This window comes from Streptopelia decaocto, assembly GCF_964273445.1.
Source record: "Streptopelia decaocto genome assembly, chromosome: 12".
NCBI lineage: Eukaryota > Metazoa > Chordata > Aves > Columbiformes > Columbidae > Streptopelia > Streptopelia decaocto.
The window spans coordinates 5,114,369-5,133,347 of NC_138667.1; the positions used below are offsets into that span (position 1 = coordinate 5,114,369).

At 47.0% G+C, this 18,979-nt stretch overlaps 1 protein-coding gene across 3 annotated transcripts in view; it reads right to left on the minus strand.

The window, feature by feature from the left end:
* Positions 1–18,979, minus strand: part of CYFIP2 (cytoplasmic FMR1 interacting protein 2) — a 53,624-nt gene that overhangs the window by 24,582 nt on the left and 10,063 nt on the right. Inside the window, exons 5-22 of one of the 3 annotated variants that reach the window (XM_082063707.1) lie at positions 17,662–17,763; positions 16,255–16,436; positions 15,867–15,963; positions 15,069–15,197; positions 13,604–13,708; positions 10,435–10,523; positions 7,702–7,819; positions 6,727–6,846; positions 5,974–6,099; positions 5,552–5,718; positions 5,137–5,284; positions 4,654–4,807; positions 3,953–4,109; positions 3,180–3,276; positions 2,548–2,624; positions 1,462–1,570; positions 993–1,112; positions 113–312 (exon numbers count right to left, since the gene is read on the minus strand). In XM_082063707.1, coding sequence (XP_081919833.1) covers positions 113–312; positions 993–1,112; positions 1,462–1,570; positions 2,548–2,624; positions 3,180–3,276; positions 3,953–4,109; positions 4,654–4,807; positions 5,137–5,284; positions 5,552–5,718; positions 5,974–6,099; positions 6,727–6,846; positions 7,702–7,819; positions 10,435–10,523; positions 13,604–13,708; positions 15,069–15,197; positions 15,867–15,963; positions 16,255–16,436; positions 17,662–17,763 — 2,297 coding nt within the window. Of the gene's footprint in view, positions 1–112; positions 313–992; positions 1,113–1,461; positions 1,571–2,547; positions 2,625–3,179; positions 3,277–3,952; positions 4,110–4,653; positions 4,808–5,136; positions 5,285–5,551; positions 5,719–5,973; positions 6,100–6,726; positions 6,847–7,701; positions 7,820–10,434; positions 10,527–13,105; positions 13,183–13,603; positions 13,709–15,068; positions 15,198–15,866; positions 15,964–16,254; positions 16,437–17,661; positions 17,764–18,979 lie in introns of those variants that run through there. The other 2 variants (XM_082063706.1, XM_082063708.1) reach the window with 2 other exon arrangements.

Below are 18,979 nucleotides of genomic sequence, written 5' to 3' on the forward strand. Positions count from 1 at the left end.
TGTTGCATCCCATAGGGAATGAAAACCCCACTGCAATGCATGTGGCAGGTTTGACATTTTGCAAAAAAAAGCAGGGTCTCCAGGTGCCCTGGGCCTTGCTTTTCCTCCTCACCTGTTGGTGGATCCATTGTAGCAGTAGTTGGGTAGAAAGTCGAAGTTGAGCTCCCAGAAGACGTGGAGGGTGATGCGCCCATAGGGCGCAGAGACGTTGTGGTTGGCCTCCCGGAACATGGCATCGAAGCTGTCCAACGTCATGTGCTTGCACAGCAACCTGTGAGTCAGGCGATTGATTTCCAAGAGCCATTCCAGCTCCTGCAGCACACAAAGCAGCAGAAAATGCAATATATTAACAGGATGACAATAGAAACAGCTGATTTAATTGCCACAGGAATTATTTTATATCCACACCCATGCAGAACTTTGCAGGTGAGAATGTTGCAAATGCTAAAACATCATTTTATCTCAGAGGCTGAGGCCAATAGCACTTTACTCAAGGGGTCCTGGTCCAGTATCTCCTAAATCTGCAGGAAGCAAAATTAATTTGTTCCCCACTGAGCACTGGCTGGTTTTCACATCAGAATCCTTCAAAGGTGGAAACTGGTAATTTTACACTACTTGACTCTGATGCTCCTGTAACATAGCAAAGGCAGCAAATCTGTACACGCAAAAATGATGTCTCAGCCACCTTTATCCAACAAGGGGAATTAAAGTCAAGATTTCCTTCTCCCAGATCACAGGAGTCTCTTATATGAGCTCTGCAAAATCTAACTGCTGACCGTCACCTTATGATAAACGCAGATGCTTAATGGTCCAATAATAATGCAATTAAAGCTGCATAAATAGAAACAGTAGAGACCAAGTAGCATAAAGGAGGATACACGGCTGGCTGAAACCTTCTGTAGGTGAGACTGGAAGCAGAAGACAGTTGACTGTGTATCCATGGCAGTGCATTAGTCTCTCTATTCATATTCTCGATCAATAACAGTTCTTACCACTATGGATGTCAGGTCCTCACTCTCAAAGCGGCTAATGGCCTGGTCTAATGATTTGTACATCGCTGCTGAGATACGCTGGGTAATGAGCCTGTTCAGGTCAATTGATCTACCCAGCAGCTGGGAAGAGAAGATATTTGCAGGTTATATACAGATGGAGAACAGATAATTTATTTTTTTTTTCCAACACAAATTAAACCCAAATATCCAAGTCTGCTTCAGTGTGAAAGTGGTGATGGAAACATTTTGCTTGAGTTTACCATCACTTAAAGAGGGAAGGAGGGGAATGTGGAGCATTCCTCATTTTCCCCTCAGGCCCCATGCCCTGAGTGTGGCGTGTCAGAAACAGCTTCAACCCTTCTCATTCCAACACTGACCTTGACTGAGCCCAGCACTAGGATACCAGCCACCAACAAAAGGGTAGTAGACCAAGAGCTATGAGTACTGGAGTCTACTGCTTGCACTGTACCTGGACATGCCTCTGCTTGAGCAGCGTTTCATAGCGGTTGGATGGTGGGTATGGAATAATCACCCCATAGTTCTTACATTCAGCCCGGAAACGTTTGTCCAGCAAAACACTGAAAAAGGGAAAGAGTGTCAGGAAAATAAAGAAACATCTTCCCTCTGGATCTTTTCCACAGTTGTTTTTGTCCTTTTTTTTTTTTCCATCTTGCTCTGAATACCAAGAAATTTCCACACACCACTAACTCTGCTTTCACTACTAAGTCACAGCGCAGTGTTTGTTATATGAGGACTGTAATGCTGTTGTCCATCATTCCTGGCTTTTATGTCTAAAACATTTCAAAACATAGAAGACTGTGCTGAAAGATATCACCAGTGCCAGGTACTGGTGTGCTCCCTCCTTGAAGATCTGCTGTTGGAACATTTGGTTGGTGACAGTGATTGCTCTCCTTCTCTAAAGGCCAAATGTCACCTAAAGACAAAACTCCTTGCACAGTTACACCGAAGACTTGCTTCACCTTTGGGGACATGGGAGGAGGACTCCCATTAAAATTCATCCTTGTTCTTTAAATGGTTAGAAGGAAATGCCACAAAGGGCCTGTCTCCCCACAACAGAGCAAGCGACTCTGCAGAAGTCCTCCAGTCAGTTGGTCTGATGTGTGACCTGCAATACTGAGTACCCTTCTGGCCACTGCAAGTCCAACTGCTTTACTACGGTGAGGACAAGTGCATGTTCCTGTGTCTTAGAGATGGGAGGCTTCCATTCCTTATCTGCCTGGTACACAAACAGAAGTCAAGCAAGGACATGTCTTCAATAGGCTTGGTTTGCTTTTCTGCTGTTCTTCACAAATTGTACTCAGACAGCTACTTAGGATGTCAATTACTTTTTAATTTTTAACCACGTCTCCTTGCTACCATTAATTCATTTTCTCCATCTACACTAGTCTGACATGGACAGCCAGCTCTGTGGGATGGGGATGATCTATTTTGTTATGTCTACCTGCAGCGGCTGCTCCCTGAGGGGAACCTTTGGTTAACAGCAATTTGGATGCAATGATATCATCGCTCATCAGCAGCAGCCAGGTTCTCCTACCTGCCAGCCATTGCTTTATAATAGGCAAAGATCTGATCTGCCAGCTTGTACACAAATTGATCAAAGCACAAATTCACCTGGGGGAGAAAAGACAAGACATCGTGAGGGTGTCACCGGCACACAGCAGCTCCTTCCTATGCATGCAAGATCAATACCACTCAGAGAGCTCTAATTTAATATATACCTGTATGTCACACTATTGAAAAACCACACTGGAGTTCTCATATGCTAAAGACAAGCAGAAAATTGCAGGTACATTTCTCTCTTATAGTTTCTGCATGTTCTTACAGATCCTGGTCCCCCATCCTCAATCACCTTTCCCTGTCAGGGATCTCTGGCTTCTCATTTTCTACGGATATCTCATCACGCTCTGCCCAGACAGCCTCTTCCATGCCTCCGGTGTCTGAAAGCCTTTGGCTTCCTCTGTTCCCCATGGGTACAACTGAGGTGAAGCCCTTAATCAGCAGAGCCTGCAAACCCTCTGGAAACGTTGACCTTTTAAAACCTTCTCAATCTGATGTAGTACCAGGAGATAGCTATAACAAATTCACTGAACTGCTGGTGGGGCTGTCAAACAGGGCAATGTGACCCCAGTGAGCTCTTTCCATACAATAAAGATGAAGAGAACTTACTTCAGCTTCAATTTCATCGTATAGAAACTGCTTTTTGAACTTGGTCAACGCATAGTATGCGCTGTCATTATAGAGGTCCAAGGGGTACAGTACGTACCTGAGGGCAAGAAGACAGATTATGTATTAAATTAACTTCGGAGCATATCAGCATAAACGGCAGCCAGTGCACGTGCCCTGCTCAGGGCAAAAAATGGCTTTTCTCTGACTTCATTGCTAGCACCTCCCCTCACTCCAGACCGTCAAATACTCCCTCTTTCTCCTTGTGTCTTACTGGGAAAAGCTAGAACAGATGTGGATTTGAGCTAACTAAATCAAACCTTTCTTGTCTGCTGTTAAAAAAGCTTTCATCCTGCCCTCACTCCACAGAGTGCTCAGACAATGGCTGTAAAATGGAAAACAAAGTTTTCATAATGAACATGATTATACTTGCGTAACAGCAATTCACCTCATAATTTATTATGTATATACATTAAAAAGTGTTTCAGGGGCCCATCCCTTTGGTTGCACATGTTCTCTGACTGCTGCATGCAGTGCCCACATCCAAACAGAGCAGTTGCCAACTGCTGGTTTATGATGCGTAAGCGCAGTGCACGAACAGCCTGTGTGCATCTGCTCACGAGGTATTTGTACAGTGCACATTCATGTGACAGCAAGTCAAGAAACATTTATTTTACCTCCTACCTCAAACAGACTGCTCATCACCAGCCTACCCTACTCCACAACAAAATCCCAACCCCCAGCGCACAGTCCCAATGCAGCCCATCAGCTCTTACTCCATCATGGAGGGTTCTTTGGTTTCCAGAATATGGTCCGTGAGGATCCAGGGCATGGACATTTCGATGGGGAACTGGATGCGGCGGCCCATGGTCAGCTCCAGGAAGAACTCCCGAAACCAGAGCTGGGACAGGTCACAGCACTGCTGCAGCGCTTCTGAAATGCAGAGGAGATCCCCCCGGCGGGAGGGCACCCATGTTACCCCCACGGGGATGGCAGTGAGGGAAGGGCACAAGAGGCGGCTGCTGCAGCCTCATGTTGGACAGGTTTTGGGTGGGGAACATTTTTCTGGAATGTCTTTGTTTTTAAACCTGGACCATGTCCATGCTGTCTGAGCACTTTGTAATGGAAGAACAAAGAAAGGATCATTTCTTTTGCTCTAGATCTCCAGGGAGAACATTTCAATGGCTCAGAGTCATTCTGGAACATTTTTTCTGTGCCCAGTGGCTCAGAAGTTTGTCTGGGATGGAGAGAAAACTCCAGCTACAAGCTACCACCTGTAGCTATTTACTGTTCCTAACTCATTGCTGTTCACATAATGATTACTACCCAGAAAACACCTGTACCAGGCAGAACTAGAATATTTGGGAAAAATCAAGGAAAATCTTCTGCATCACTCAATGAGGAGCAAAGATGATCTACCTTTGCCTGTCTGAGCATGCAAGAGTTGGATTCAAGTCTCCTCCTGCCATAATCTCACCACTGATGTTGAGAAGGTGGGTGAAGAAGAAGGACTGCTTGTGGAACTCCTCAATGGCCAAGACTATTGGCCCATCCAAGCTGCTCCTCAGAGTCTTCTTTGAGCCACTCTTGTCTGCTATGAGGGACTCCAGCATGGTCCGCACCATGTAAAGCTTCGGAAGAAAGTTAATGCACCGTTACCACTCTCCAGTGAGACACCATCAGGCACAGCCATGGTGCTCTGCAATGAAAAATAACACTTCTCCCAGGTGGCTACTACTCTCTGCACCCACCAGCCACCATCATTCTGAGCTAGAAATAATCACATCCCTAAAAAAGGAGGCTTTGGGAACTACACAACTAAGCACCGAAGCAACATTTAACACAGCTTGAAGCCTTTGTGGAAGACACCACGGTAACAGCTGCTAATCCACTGGATGCAAGACTCCTACATGGCTGTAAAGCCATTAATTCCCTACACAGGAGATGGAGATTCATGTACCTGTGTACTTGATGGTCCTACTGCTCGTCGTGGGACTTTAATATCAAATCCACCTTTAGGATCCTTCTCACCTCTCAGGCAAGGATCATTTGGAGGCTCTCGACCTCCCTCCCAGTCACAGATTGTCTTCCGAATTGCCTGAAGGACACTGGAGGGGGTGGGAGAGGGAAAAAACTCCTTAAGCTTAATTCTACCTCAAAATGAAAATATGCACTGCTGTGCACATCTGGCAGGAACCGTATCTGAGGTGGGGACATACGCTGGGGGAGTTACGCCTGAAAGTTACCTTGGAAAGAGTTGCTGGCCAAGCTATGTTGGCTGGTTGCATACCATGAGGTATATGCAGGGCCACGTGCTTATACGTGTTACACAAATAAATACATGGGCTTTGCATTACATTGAAGGACATACTGACCTGATCAGAACATTCTTCTTCTTCCTGACCGCCTGCCTAAGTGGCTCTCGCAGGGTCACCTGGGCAAAGTCCTGCAGGGCTGCATAGATAGTGTTGCGGATGGCTTGGTTGAAGACGCTCTCCATCCGGCCCATCAGCACTTGCAGACCTTTAATCATGGCAATTACCTGAAGAAAAAATGAAAAACACATGTACTTGCTATTTTTCCATTGTATGAAGAGGTCCATAAATCCAACATTAAGAAAATTTGGGACTAAATTAATTCTACTCAGGTAACTTAGGTCCAGTAATTAGGTGGCTAATTTTTTGATGTTAGCTGCTTTAGAGATCACAACAAGCTGAGGAGAACATTTATACCACCACTTTCTTGTAAATGGCCCCTGACTCTTGCTGGTTCTTATTCTCATGCAGTTGGCACCTACCTCCACAAAGGCAAACTTCTCTTCACTGGTGTAGTTGTAACGGGTGGCTCTTTCATACTCTTCTGCTGTTCCTGGGCAATCCTTGTTACAGAACTTATCTGTGGGATGAACCAGCTTCCAAGAGTACTGGAAGATGGAAAGAGATACTGTCAACATTGCAATGAGTAGGAAGCAGAGCTAGAGGGACTGAAGAGGGCCCTATACCAGGAAAATGCTCCCTGGACATTACTACTGTTGTTTGACGTTCCTTTGGGAGCAGAATTTGTGCTTCTTCCCAGCTTTATTATCAGTTAACTAAATATATTTTTGTTTATTTGGGGGCTTGCCAGTCATGTTGTGCTTTTGACATCCATGGACTGTGTAGACACATGGTTGAAATTTTCCAAGTTAAGAATTTCCATCATCATTTGAACTACAGTTTTAGTTGCTCAAGACCCAGACTCATCCCAATCAGTTTTCAGTGGTTAACTGAGATGTTCAGGTTAGGAGAACAGTCACCCAGGCCCCCTCCAACATGGATGGGGACACCCCAGCACCTGCAAAGGGTGGTTCAGGTCCAGGGTGAGATGATCAAGCCCTTTCTCCATTTGGTACAGAGGGTGTTCAGCATCATTAGCTGCCTGGTCTTAGCATGTGTCTTAATGGCTTGAAGTCAGGTGGCATGAAAGCAATCTCACCTTTCCACAGTCTTTGTTACGTGCCATGTTAAAATGTCCACGCTCACCTGGCATGAGGAGGACCTTACACACTCACCACTTCCATGACATGGGCACTCCACTTGGACAGCAGCTGCAGTCCCCGTAAAGCGAGATCGAAGAGCTCCCTGTACTCTTCATCTGATTTCTGGCTGTCCAGTCCTGAGCCAGTGACCACCTGAAGAACATCACACCATGTCAAGGCCAAACTCAGTAACTTGCTACAGAGGCTCCAGAGCTGAGTAACAGCCACAGATCTCTCTCTCAAATCCCAGCTGAAATGAATTCCTCATGACCTTATGATCAAGTTAAAATGGTGCAGTGCATATACTGTCCCCTAGGAAAATAGGTATAACTTGGCAAAGCTCTTTTTAACCAGGCAGTCAATTTATTTCCTACAGAAAAATGAGTCTGACCTGTCACCTCAGAGCAAAAAACTGACTATTTTTATTCTACTTTCCCATTCCTTCATGATGGTCCAATACTACTGAAATCCTTGAGAATCCTTTCCTGATTTAAAGTTCAAATAAGCACTTACAAATGCCAAAAATAAAAGAGCTGAGAATGCTAACAATTAATTAAACTAATGGTGATGAAGGAGGATCACACACTTGCAAAAAACAGTCACAATCAGATCAGAGAGGGCTCTGACATTCAGTAATGAAAAGAGAAGATGCCCTTGTGAACTTTATTTGAAACCCTGACCAATAGCTCTGTGTAACAGAACAGACCCATTTGCAAGACATGGGTGTTTGCCACCTGGCTGGCAATTAACATTTAGTTGCAAAAATTTTTCTACTTCTTATTTTAACTGAGCTGTGGCCAAAGAGCAGAAGCTTTTGCAGTAGATATTCCAGTGCAGGGACTTTTCATAACTTGCTTTTTTATTGCTGGATCAAGAAGTGGTTTGTTCCACTTGTGTCCTTCCCTCCTCACTGTATGTTCCTGCCAGACCATACTCTTGCCACACTTGTCTTCTCCCAGCCTTGTCTGTCTCACAAGCCTGATGATGCTGGCTACCCACTGAACTTACCTCGCTGTTGCTGTAGCGAGCGAGCTCTGAGATGAAGCGGATGTGGTCATCTCGGATCTGGACCATCTGCTCACAGATGTTGTACTGGGGACTTATGCTGCTCTGAGTGCACGTCCACCTGGGCAAAAAAAGCAAAGGTTTCAAGGACAGGACAGGCTCCACTCAGACACACCCGTGGGCAAAGCCTTGTGCTCAACTGCTCTCTTTAACATGTTCAAGACATGGCACCTTCAGGGCATGTCCCCTGGGTCTGTGAGGTGTTCCAAAGGTGATCTCACACCTGAACATCTCTGCTCCATCCACCCTGAAGGCTGCTCTCCATGTTGGGCTCACCTACACCCATGGTCAGAGGTGGCTATTTCCCAGGCCACTGCTGGGCAAGCTTTCAGAGAAGGATGAACTGCAGAGCCACAGCATCATTTGCATCCTTTCTGCTAAACTTAAGGATAATCATGCCCTCAGAGGCATCCCTCCGGGTCTGAAAGTGCTGGGTCATGCTGCCATCTCCTGCAAGGAAAGACCCTGAAGAGGCCAGTAAGGAAATATCCCTCCCACTCTGGTTTTGGTTCTGGCTGACACTATATAACGACACATAAATGATGAGCAGAATATGATTAGATGAACTAGATTATCATTTGCATTTAGCTACATGTACCATATAACAGTGCAATGGGGTCCTACAAGAAGGCAGCACTCCCCTTCCAAAGGCGCAATCATACGAAGAAATGGTGCAAATCAGGTCTATTTAATTCAAGATCTCATTTTTCCCCATTCTGTATGAGCCACAGATGTAGAACCAGAAGGGCTCCACCAAAATGCCTTGTGGAAGCAAAAGTCTGTCAGTGAGACTCTCCTGTCTTTGTCATCACAATGTAAATGTTCAGATCTTGTTTGGGTTTGTGTTTTTTTATTTTCCCCTAAATAATTGTACATCTAAAGATAGACAGTCATCTTCTCCAATCTAGATTGGCCATACAAAAGGAAGGTGAGAAACTTGCCTCTGATGAGGACACAGACATGAAGACATATTCCTACAGTTAACTGCAAGGCAATTGTTGCCAGTATTTGTGGTGGTAGAAGGTCCTGGAAGTGCTGGACCATGTAATCCCTTGTGAAATCCATCCTCCCACGGTCCCATCGCTCAACTCTTACCCGTTCCAATGTCCTGTGCTCCCCACCGGACAATCGGCAGGTTGGCAGGAATGGCCAGGGCTGCACCAGCCCTCCCTGCCACACATAGCCTAGTCCACAGTGCAGAAATAAAGCGCCATGCAGGAATAACACCAATTAATTCCACTTTCATGGAGACAGGGAGGGAAAGAAAGTGACAAAAACAATATTAGTCATGGAAACACCTTGGCACAGTTAGCGTTGGGAGTCCCATGCAATTTGCTGGGAAAGCGAGTGAGGAAGAAATGTTGGTTAGTAAGGTACGGCACACAGACCTGGGGAGACAGATTTCAAGACAGACATTAAAATTGTGCACAGGTAAACAGCCCATGAGCTACCTTGGTTTGGAGATGAGAAAACAAAAACAGCTGACACATGTTTTGTTGAAATGTGCTTTCTGAATGATTCGGGATAAAAAGGTGCAAATTTTTAGATAACTTTTCCCTTTTAAATTGGGTTTTCAGAAATATTCTTTAAAACTACAGTTTGTAGATTTTTATTTTTTTCAATTTTAATTGAAAACCTTTTGCTCAGGAAGTTTTGCCACATTGTTTTCAAATTGCTCGTGAACAATTAATTGGCACTTTTCAACCAGCCTTCAGGAGGGCAAGGGAGGGCCAGAAAAGCCAGACCCTCCAGGGTGGAAGGGGACGAGCAAACAGAAGCTGGGAGATGAGATTGCAGGTTAGTCCCTGTCCTGCTGAAGATAGAGCTCGGCTGGGTTGCTTCCCACACACACCAGAGAAATTTGACTTCCACACAATATGGTCCCAGGGTGAACGGCCACTCAGTGGTGAAAGCTGGGTTGCACCAGCAATTACAGCCAGACACAGCTCAGAGGGGCTTTGCTTAGATGTGATAGCAAACGCTCTTCCAAGGATATCCAAACCTAACACCGATTCTTCTAGCAATAGCTGAGCACAATGCAAAGCTACAAAGAGAAGTGTGGCCTTCCATAGACCTGGTGTGATCCGAAACGCCGCCTGCAAATTCATGTGATGGGAGCAACAAACTGCCTGTGAAGCCAGGCTGGGAAGCGGTGCCTTACACTCCTGAGTACTGCTGTAAAGACTCCATTTCTCCCACAATATTCATTTCCAGCGCACCTGACCCCCTGCTTCAACCTGCATTCCTGCTGCCCTTCTTCACAAAACCTGCCTGGGCTAGAGGAGCCACCCTGGCTAACTGCAAAGAGATCCACTGCTGTGTTCACGCTCTGGAGGATTTTGTCCCTGAGGTGAAAAATGTGGATTAAAATCTCTCCAGAGCAGGGACACGGTGCTCACACTCACACACCTTCGGGCGCGCACACCTCGCAAGCACTCAGTGGCGGCCCCAATCCGTGCACATGGGGGTGCGGTACACGTCGGTTCAGGGGCCGGCGGGGACATCTTCCCATGCAGGGACAGGGAGGCGGACACAGAGCTGGCACGCCGGGACTCACACCTCACAAGGACACACACGGGTACCCGCGCACAGACCTCACACACGCCAGGGAGTCGCAGCTCCCGTGGCTTTTTGGGACACACACAGAAGCCAAGAGACATTATGGCAGGCACTCACTTGGATTTGTTCTCCTCATAGTGAGCACTGGTCTTAATGTATCTGGCCAGTTCTATCTGCATATCGCCGAATAAAGGAACCACCTGCAGCTGCTGGAAAAGAAAACAAAAGATGGTTTAAATACGGCGGAGAGTGAGAGCCCGTTGGCCCCAGTGCAACACAAGGGACTAGAAAACAGCATCCTGTGTCTCCAAAGCTATGGAAAGTGTCAGGCTGTTTAAAGCAAGGTGCAAACCTGGACCCAGGGTCACTTTGCACCTAGAAAGCGACTGATAATGATCACAAGGCCTTTTGTGTGAGGAAAATCACCCCGTGTAAGTGCTCTGGAGCCCTGGTCTTACCAATACCAGGCTGGTTATGACCAGAATGGTTCAGGGCTGTAACCAGCCAGAGGAAAGGCACTTTTTACAACAAAAAGAGAAAAGTGTATCCCTGAGCAGGCCTTATTGCCTCCCATCTTAATCCTCCAAGAGAAAAGAGGGATGAAAAGCCAGAACATTGGTATTTTGGCAGCAAGTCACTGCGGCTTCCTTCAGAGAGGAGCTGTAGGCTGCTTTGCTGCCTGGACTCCCAGGCACGTGGCGTCTTTCCCCAGGGACTCAGACTGTACTTTGGCACTGCGGCTGCCTGGGATGTGTCATCAGACTTCTCTACAAAGTGAAAGACACAGGCACTATAACATGGTATATCTCACCCTTTACATTTCAGGAGGATTTGGATGGGAAATAAATTCAAAGTGCACTAAATGTACCTCAAGCTCAGACAGATCTTTGCTTCACTAAGCTTTCAGCTGCAAACAAAATTCAACCAAGAGCTACTGATATTTCTTCAATAAAATACGAAGCTTCAATTTCACCCAGCTACAAAAGCCTTGCTCCAAAATTCAGGGAAGATGGTGGCAAATTCTGTGTCTTATCACATGCTTCTCTTCTCAGACTGACCCGTGCAGCGGATGTGTAATGCTCTCACCAGGGACTCCCAGTGGCACTTTCATAAAAGGTTTAAATGAAGGGATAGTTCATTTTCACTACTCAAATTCCTGGTCAATCCACTAGAAATCTAATCAGAATGCAATAAGCAGATGTTTTAAGAGGAGTAGTTGGCCTTTTCTTATTGAGATCTGATAGTCTGGAGTGGTACTTAACTGATTAGGTGAGACCACAGCAGATGTTGGAGAAATGTTAATGGAAAAAAATCTGGAAAGGAGAAAACTATTCCATGCAAGGGAAGATATTTTACCTGATTATCTGATGTCCCACAGCACTTTTCAATGAACAGCAAACCTGTTTGAATGCACCAAGATGACCAAACTCTACAGATGACACTGAGGGCTTGATTTAGGCTGAGAATCAGTTAAATTAGCAAAGCTGATAGGGAAAACTTGGAAGACTCCGAGGGATGGCACGATAAATCACCTTTGCAGAGCTGCAGTCCTCAGCAATCTCCCCAGTGACTGAAGGGTATTCTAACCCCCCATAATCACCCTGTCATGAGGTCATGGTGTCTGTCCGTAGTTCCCTATGCAGGCATTTAGCCCTGATCTCAGGGCTGTCTCCAGGACATGATGCAAATGGAGGTAAATAAGTCCCCACTTGCTCAGGGTGAGGATGTGGCAGCTGATACACCAGCCTTTCATGAAACCAGCTATCTGGGCTCGACTGTTCCCTCCTCTTGCACAGCCCCAGCACATCATCTATAAACTGCAAGCTGGAGCAAAAAGCAAGGAGGCATCCTCTGTCATCACAACCGACCTCTTCTTTCAGGCTCCTCAGCAACTCTCTGGGTAACGCAGCAGGGAGAATCCACTCTGCTGAAAGACTGATGGAGAAGAACCACTCTGTGGTCCCCCCCAGAAATAATCATCTCATTTTCCCTTATGTGGAACAAATGTCGGTAACAAAAACTGATCTTTCCATCTCAGGGGAAAGATAAATACAGTGGAGACAACAGGACTCTGGAAGGACTGCTCGAGTCCAGTACATCTAAAAGAAAACTAATTGCTCCATCTGGGAAGTTATTCTGCTGTACCCCTGCTATACTGTTATTCTTTGTTGCCAATACATTTGTCCGTTGCCAGATCCCACCATGCCTCCTAGAGCTGACCTGCCCCAAACCTGAAATGCCTCCTAGACCCAGCTTGTGTGCAGAAGATGACAAGGGGGTGTCATTTCCCCCATAAATGCCACAGTCGGTGCAGTGTGGGCTCTCAGCTGCCCTCTCCTTCTGCCACACACCAGACTTTGGGGAGAAGCAGACAGGGTTATCCCAAACCTTTCTCGTGATGAGTGGCCCCAGGGCAATGCAGCCTGGTCTCCAGCTGTGGACCAGCTCAGGGCTGGACCCAGCTGCACATGTGCATGGGCACAGGGAGGCCACCCTGCTTCCCACCCTGTCACTGGGAGCATCCAGTGCTCACGGGCCTTCGCCCAAAACCCAGATCTCAGATAAGACAAAAATGGTTCATCAAACCACTGGGTGAGCCCTTTGAGAAACTCATTGAGCACCCTGAAGTCCCAGCTGACAGAAGAAGCTTTTTCTGTCCCACAGGGAGCACAGTTTATGCATGAACTAAGATTGCCACATCACATGTTGGCTGGCCAGCTGTGTCCTCTGTTCCTCAGCTCAGCAGCTTGCTGAGGAAAAGGGGAGTGCAATCACCACCAGCACAGACCTCAGCAAACCAGCCAGCTTTGCCAGTGGCTGCAAATCCTGGTGCTCCTCAGCAGACTGCAAACCTGCCTCAAAAATCTGCAAAGAGGTAAAAGTGATGTCAGTCGGGCACACCCTTCCCGCATCCACAAAACAGACCTCTCATGTGCCAGCCCTGTCCTTCACCCCTCAGAAGCAGACAGAGGCACAGCAACAGCTGCTGCCCAACAGGATGTGCAACGTCCTCAGTCCCACCAGCTCCCCAGCTCCAGCATCAGCACCGCTCCCACATCCACAGCCCTGCTGGCTCCAGGGGCCGGCATTGCTCATCTGTGCCTGTGCACATTCACAGCAATCCATTCCTCATCCTTCAGCCTAGATAATTTCTTGAACCTTTGTGTTTTTTGGAGCTGTAAATGGTTCCTGTGGTTTGCTCTTTGCTGGCAGCATGTGCAGCGGTCCAGGTTGCTAATTCATTGGTCTGCAATAAACTCCAGTCTCACCCAGACAGGTCACTGACCTTGAAGAACTTGTCTATTTTGCTAAGGTTGATTCTCTTCTTGGCATCCAACTTGTAAATGTTGCTGACATTCCCATCCATGAGATACAGGCCAAACCCCATCACCTGGAGAAGACGGAAAGACAAGGTTTCATTAGCATGAAGTTAGCAGCACAAGTCAAAACCAGTTCTTCATTGCTTAGCATGAGGAAAGACCATTTCAGGCTCCTGTACCACCTGACACTCATGAGAAGACTCTATAAAACATGCACACATCTGCAAGGATGTACATGGCAGATAGAGGACACATGATTGATCGCTTCTCTTTCTTGTGCAAAACCACATGATGTTCACTCCAGTAATTTGTTCCTACTCTCTCCCACATGACAGCAACCCGAAACTCTTCTCCACCCAAAAGCAAACATTTACTTCCAGAGAAGAATTGAAAGCATTTAAAATATGCTCCTGGATTGATTTTTTTTCCCTTTAATTCAGGACAATTCATTCTAGATATTCAAACTACCCATATTATCCTTCAAAGAACATTGGTTGACTCACACTGTGGTAATTAAGTTCTTATGGTAGTAGTGACTGCAATTACTGTAATAACTGACTTACAGTAAGGACAAATACACAAAATAAGCAGATACTTTGGCATGTTCATCTTGAGGGATCTTTCTAGTCAGGAAACCAAACCTGGAAGGGTCTGCCTTCTGCTGGAATTATTGCTGGGAATGGGCATCAAGAAGAAAATTCAGGGTTGCAAAGTTGGTAGTGATTTTGGCATGTCCTATACAGTTACCCAGGTCAAGCCCATGATATCACACATCCATGAACAACAGAAAAACCCCTTCCAGGTCCGGAGAGCACAGGGCACCCACCAGTGCTCACATCCACCAGCTGCAGAACACAACCACGCACAAAGCAGGGAATGCTTCTTGGGAAGGACTGGGGGAAAACACAGAGATGGAGATGGGGAAGAACAGAGGAAAGGGAAGGAAGAAGGAAGATTTTTATCTGGGAATATGGGAGAAGGCCAGAAAGCAGAAAAATGATGGGAGAAGGTCCAAGTTAAGAGGCAGCTCATGGCACTGCCTGACAGAGGTGACACTTCAGAGCACTGGGGTGGGACATCTCCGACCCACGATCACATCCAGTCTGTTCAGCTACGAAGAAGAGGTGAAAGAGGAGAAAATGCGAGGATTGAGGTATTGCAGCAGAACACACAAAGTAACAGAGGTCAGAAGGGAAGCAGAAAGAGGAGGAAGGCAGCTTAGCTGCTGCATGCAGAGAGCCTTCCCATCTCAGAGCTACTCGTGTGGCCAGAGGGTGCTGGCCCTTCAGAGAAGGGATGCATGTAGACCCAAAGGAGGAAAAAAAGACAGAAAAGTAAGAGAAACATTGTCCCAAGAGGGCGTTTTCATTTTACTAAAACAAAAGTGAAACTACACAAACACCCAGCCCCATAAGCATGGCTGAATCTCACCTTTAAGAGCATGTGTTTCTCACTGGGAGTAAGATACATCTTGTTTTCATAGTAATCCACACAGATGTTGACAATATCAGCCAGCAATTCCTCATAGCCAGGGATAACCTCCAGTTGTTGGTGCAGACACTGAAACATCAACAGGGGTCATATTATACACACAGTCAGAGAAACAGCAGGAACCAGGGGAGAAATGTATTTGAAAGATTAAGAGTAGAACGATAAGAGGTTTCTTAAAACCTTATCTGTGCACTTTTCTTAAGTTACAGAGAGCAGACTGACCCCACGGTACCACTGGTAAGGAACAACCTTCCTTCTGCAGGACAGGTCTCCCCTTCAGACTGATCACAACAGCCAAATGTCAGACAGTAGAGATGTAAAGAAAGGGTCTCCCTCAGAAGCAGAGTTTTTGACTCCTGCCTCTGTGCAATGTTTTATCTAATTAGCAGAACCTATAAAGCCTGTGGAGTGTGGAGGGCCATGGGATCTGATCTGCAGTCCCAAGCAGTTGCAGAGACAGACTGGATGGATTTACTGTGGAAAACAGAAGAGTTTCTGGCAGAACCTCCTCCCGATAGCTCTTATTTTATCTTTTGAACCTTCAGCCTTGTCTTGATATAAAGAGACCTCCGAAGCCACCCAGAATGACCCATGAGAAGGAGATACTGCTCGAATTATACATCCTGACCCAAGGACCATCAACAAACAAGGCAGCTATTGCCACAGTGCTGTCAGCCTTGGTGAGATCACTGCCTCCACCTACAGAGAAGTTAACCAGTTCAGAGGAAAGGGACATGCCTGTGTGATGCGGTTGTGGTTTGCCAAGAACATGGAGAGGTTCTGGGACTCCTGGATAGACTGTGGGTCTGCCATCTTCCGCAGGAACTGGGCAGCTCTGGAAGGGAGAAATACGGCATTACCAAGGATCACTCACCCAACGTGTGACTCTCACCCATCTTCCCTGTTTCACCTGCAGCTGCAAAGCAGCAGCCTCAGACCTTCTGCACTACAGCTCTGCTCTTTCCTCCTTCGACCAAAAGGGAACCAAAACACAGTAAGGCTCATAGATTTGCCTAAGCCCATACAAGAGAGCCTACAAGAGCACAGAAACCCAGCCACCTGGCCTCAGTGCTGGGCAGCCCAGGCACCGTCCTGTCCCTGCTCCCGCTGCTTCACCTCCTCTCACCTTTTGTAGGCAGAGTGGTCGTTTTTGACGCTGCACTTCATGTTCTTCAGCTCATCCAGGACAGCAAACATGTTAATGAACTTGCCCAGTGTAAGGAGATAGGCCTCAGAGACAAAGTCTTTCCTCCGCTCAGCATGGCACAGGCGCTTCACCTCGCTGCAGAACCGCTCAATGGCCTTGCGCTGCAACGCAGTGGGACATGGTCATCCCAGCAGCAGGTCCTGTGCATCACCAAGCCACCAATGGGACCCTCATCTGCCCACCCACCACCTCCTTCCTTTAACGAATCATTTTTCTGACGGGGATGGAGGCTCCCAGGTCCCTCTCCACTGTTGCCATGGAGTGAAGCAGTGTTACAAACCAGTGCAGACAAATGTCCTCAGTGCTGGAGGCTCAAAGCCTCTTAATTGCACCTGCACTGAGTTCTGTAAAATCAGGCTTCAGGTTTTTAGGTGGGGCACAAAGGCATCACAGGACATACAACATAAACACACCAGTGAAACCCAGCTGCAGCCAGCTATAAATGCAGGTGGTGATGGGGGGAGGTTCCTGGAGCACACAGCAACTCTGTGTTTGCCACATGTTCCTCTGCTGGGATCTAAGTGTATTATTTTGTCAAGCGTCTCAAGCATAGTAACTGCTAAATTTAAGCTCTGGTGCTCTTTGCCATTTGACTCATGAGTTTAGGGGGCTGTGAGCATATCTCTGTTCCTGTGGGTACCCGAGGAGGGTGTCCAGCAGCGTGGCTGGATCCAGCCCTGGGCACCAGCTACACCAGCCCTCAGCTCTTCCTGGCTTTGCTTCACAGGGAAGAGCAGAAGAATGAGCTGTGCAGATGCTGGTGGAGAAACAGCTCTGCACATCCACCAGCCAGAATCCCAGAAAAAAACGAGCCTGTGGCACTCATTAGCTCCATGTAATGAAGGTGTGCTCATTCCCAACCTGTGCGTGAGATTTCAGGGCTGAAAAAGGGACACATGGCACAGATTTTGCTTTGGACAGGTCTCTCATATAGAATCATAGAATCATTTCAGTTGGAAGAGACCCTCAGGATCATCAAATCCAAGCATAACCTAACCTAACCTAACTCTAGCACTAAACCATGTCCCTAAGAACCTCGTCTAAATGCCTTTTAAACTCCTCCAGGGATGGTGACTCCACCACTGCCCTGGGCAGCCTGTTCCCATGCCTGACAACCCCTCCCAGGAAGAACTTTTTCCTAATATCCAATCTAAACCTCCCCTGGCGCAACTCAAGCTCATCTGCTGTTGGCTGCAAGGAAGAGACCTACCAGGGAGCTTGGGGGCTCTCCAGGCTGGCCAGGCAGGCAAGGACAGCACAGCCCTGCTTAAGATATGTTAAAACCAACGTAATAAATTATTTTTGCCTTTCTCCTTGACCACCTACCTGAAAATACATGAACTTCATAAGCTTTGTGACTTCTGGCTCCAGGACTTCCACCGTCTTCTCATAAATCTCCACTCGGTTTGGCTGTTCATTACATTTCACCTGCATCACAAAGACAAATTATCCTTGTCAGCATCAGAGTTTCTAACAGAGCTGTGGCCTGCAATGGCCACCATCTTCTGCTTGTTTCACAATGAATCTTGTCCCCATCTGAGGACAATGGAGAGACCCAAGAGGGAGCTTGTTGTCAAGGAAATAGGTGACAGCAGAAGGGACTATTTCTCAGGTATGAAATTCCTCCCATGCATTATAAAGAGGCACAATCCTGACTCTGAGAAATGACAGTCCTCTAATGCATTTGTCTGGGGTAGAACCCATGCAATATAGAGCCTGGACTTGTTACACAATGCGAGAATGTTATATCACGAAGTTATCTGAGACTTTGTGTTGCAAAGTCCCATGGACACATAAGGCACCAGGCTATGGCTCTGCTAGTCTTGGTGGGATAATTTTGGTTCTGTTGCTGACCTGCTAAAAATCACTGGGCTTGTATGTGGCTATTAGCAATGAAGTGAGTCACCTTCATTGGAATCCTAGGAAGCTAAATTAAGATTCAACTGTCATGCATTTCATTTCCAAACAGTTACCTGGAGTCATTACCAGACTTTTAGAGAAAACCACAGCTGCACAAGGCAGTGCATCCTGCTGCCCTCCTCTGGTTTTATCTCCAGTTGTTGCTGACCCAGGACTGTCATGGGGCTGAGAGCTCTGGTGCAAATTTCTTAGCTTAGCAGCTGATCCACAGGGTGCAGGGGGACAAATGAGCCAGTTTTACATGTGGGAAGATGCAAAAGTAGCGTTGCCGTCTCTGTAGTGGGGAATCTAATGTCCCAGCCCTGGTTTTTCATGGTGCAGTTAAGCAGTATTGATGGCCATGAGGATGCAGCTCGCAGTAGGGAGGAGTGGTGCACGTTTAGGTGTAGGCTCTGTTGGTCACCTGTAAAACCACTGTCCCTGATGCAGCACAGGGAGGTGGACATGACCAAGCAGCCATACTGGGGGGCTGAGAATAGGACCCCCTGGCTGCAGACATGTGCCCCATGGCAAAGCACAGGGGACACCGCAAGATCGAATCTGGTGAATGTGTAAATGAATGTTTTGCTGTGGTGGTGTCTGGTCCCTCCATCACTTGTGGCATTGCCTGCAGGCCCAGGGGGCAGGGTGGGACAGAGAGTAGGGACCTCACAAGCTGCACTTGGAGAGGTACAAACGTTGTGGGGACAACCAGGATGGGACGACACTGAAACACCAAAACAGG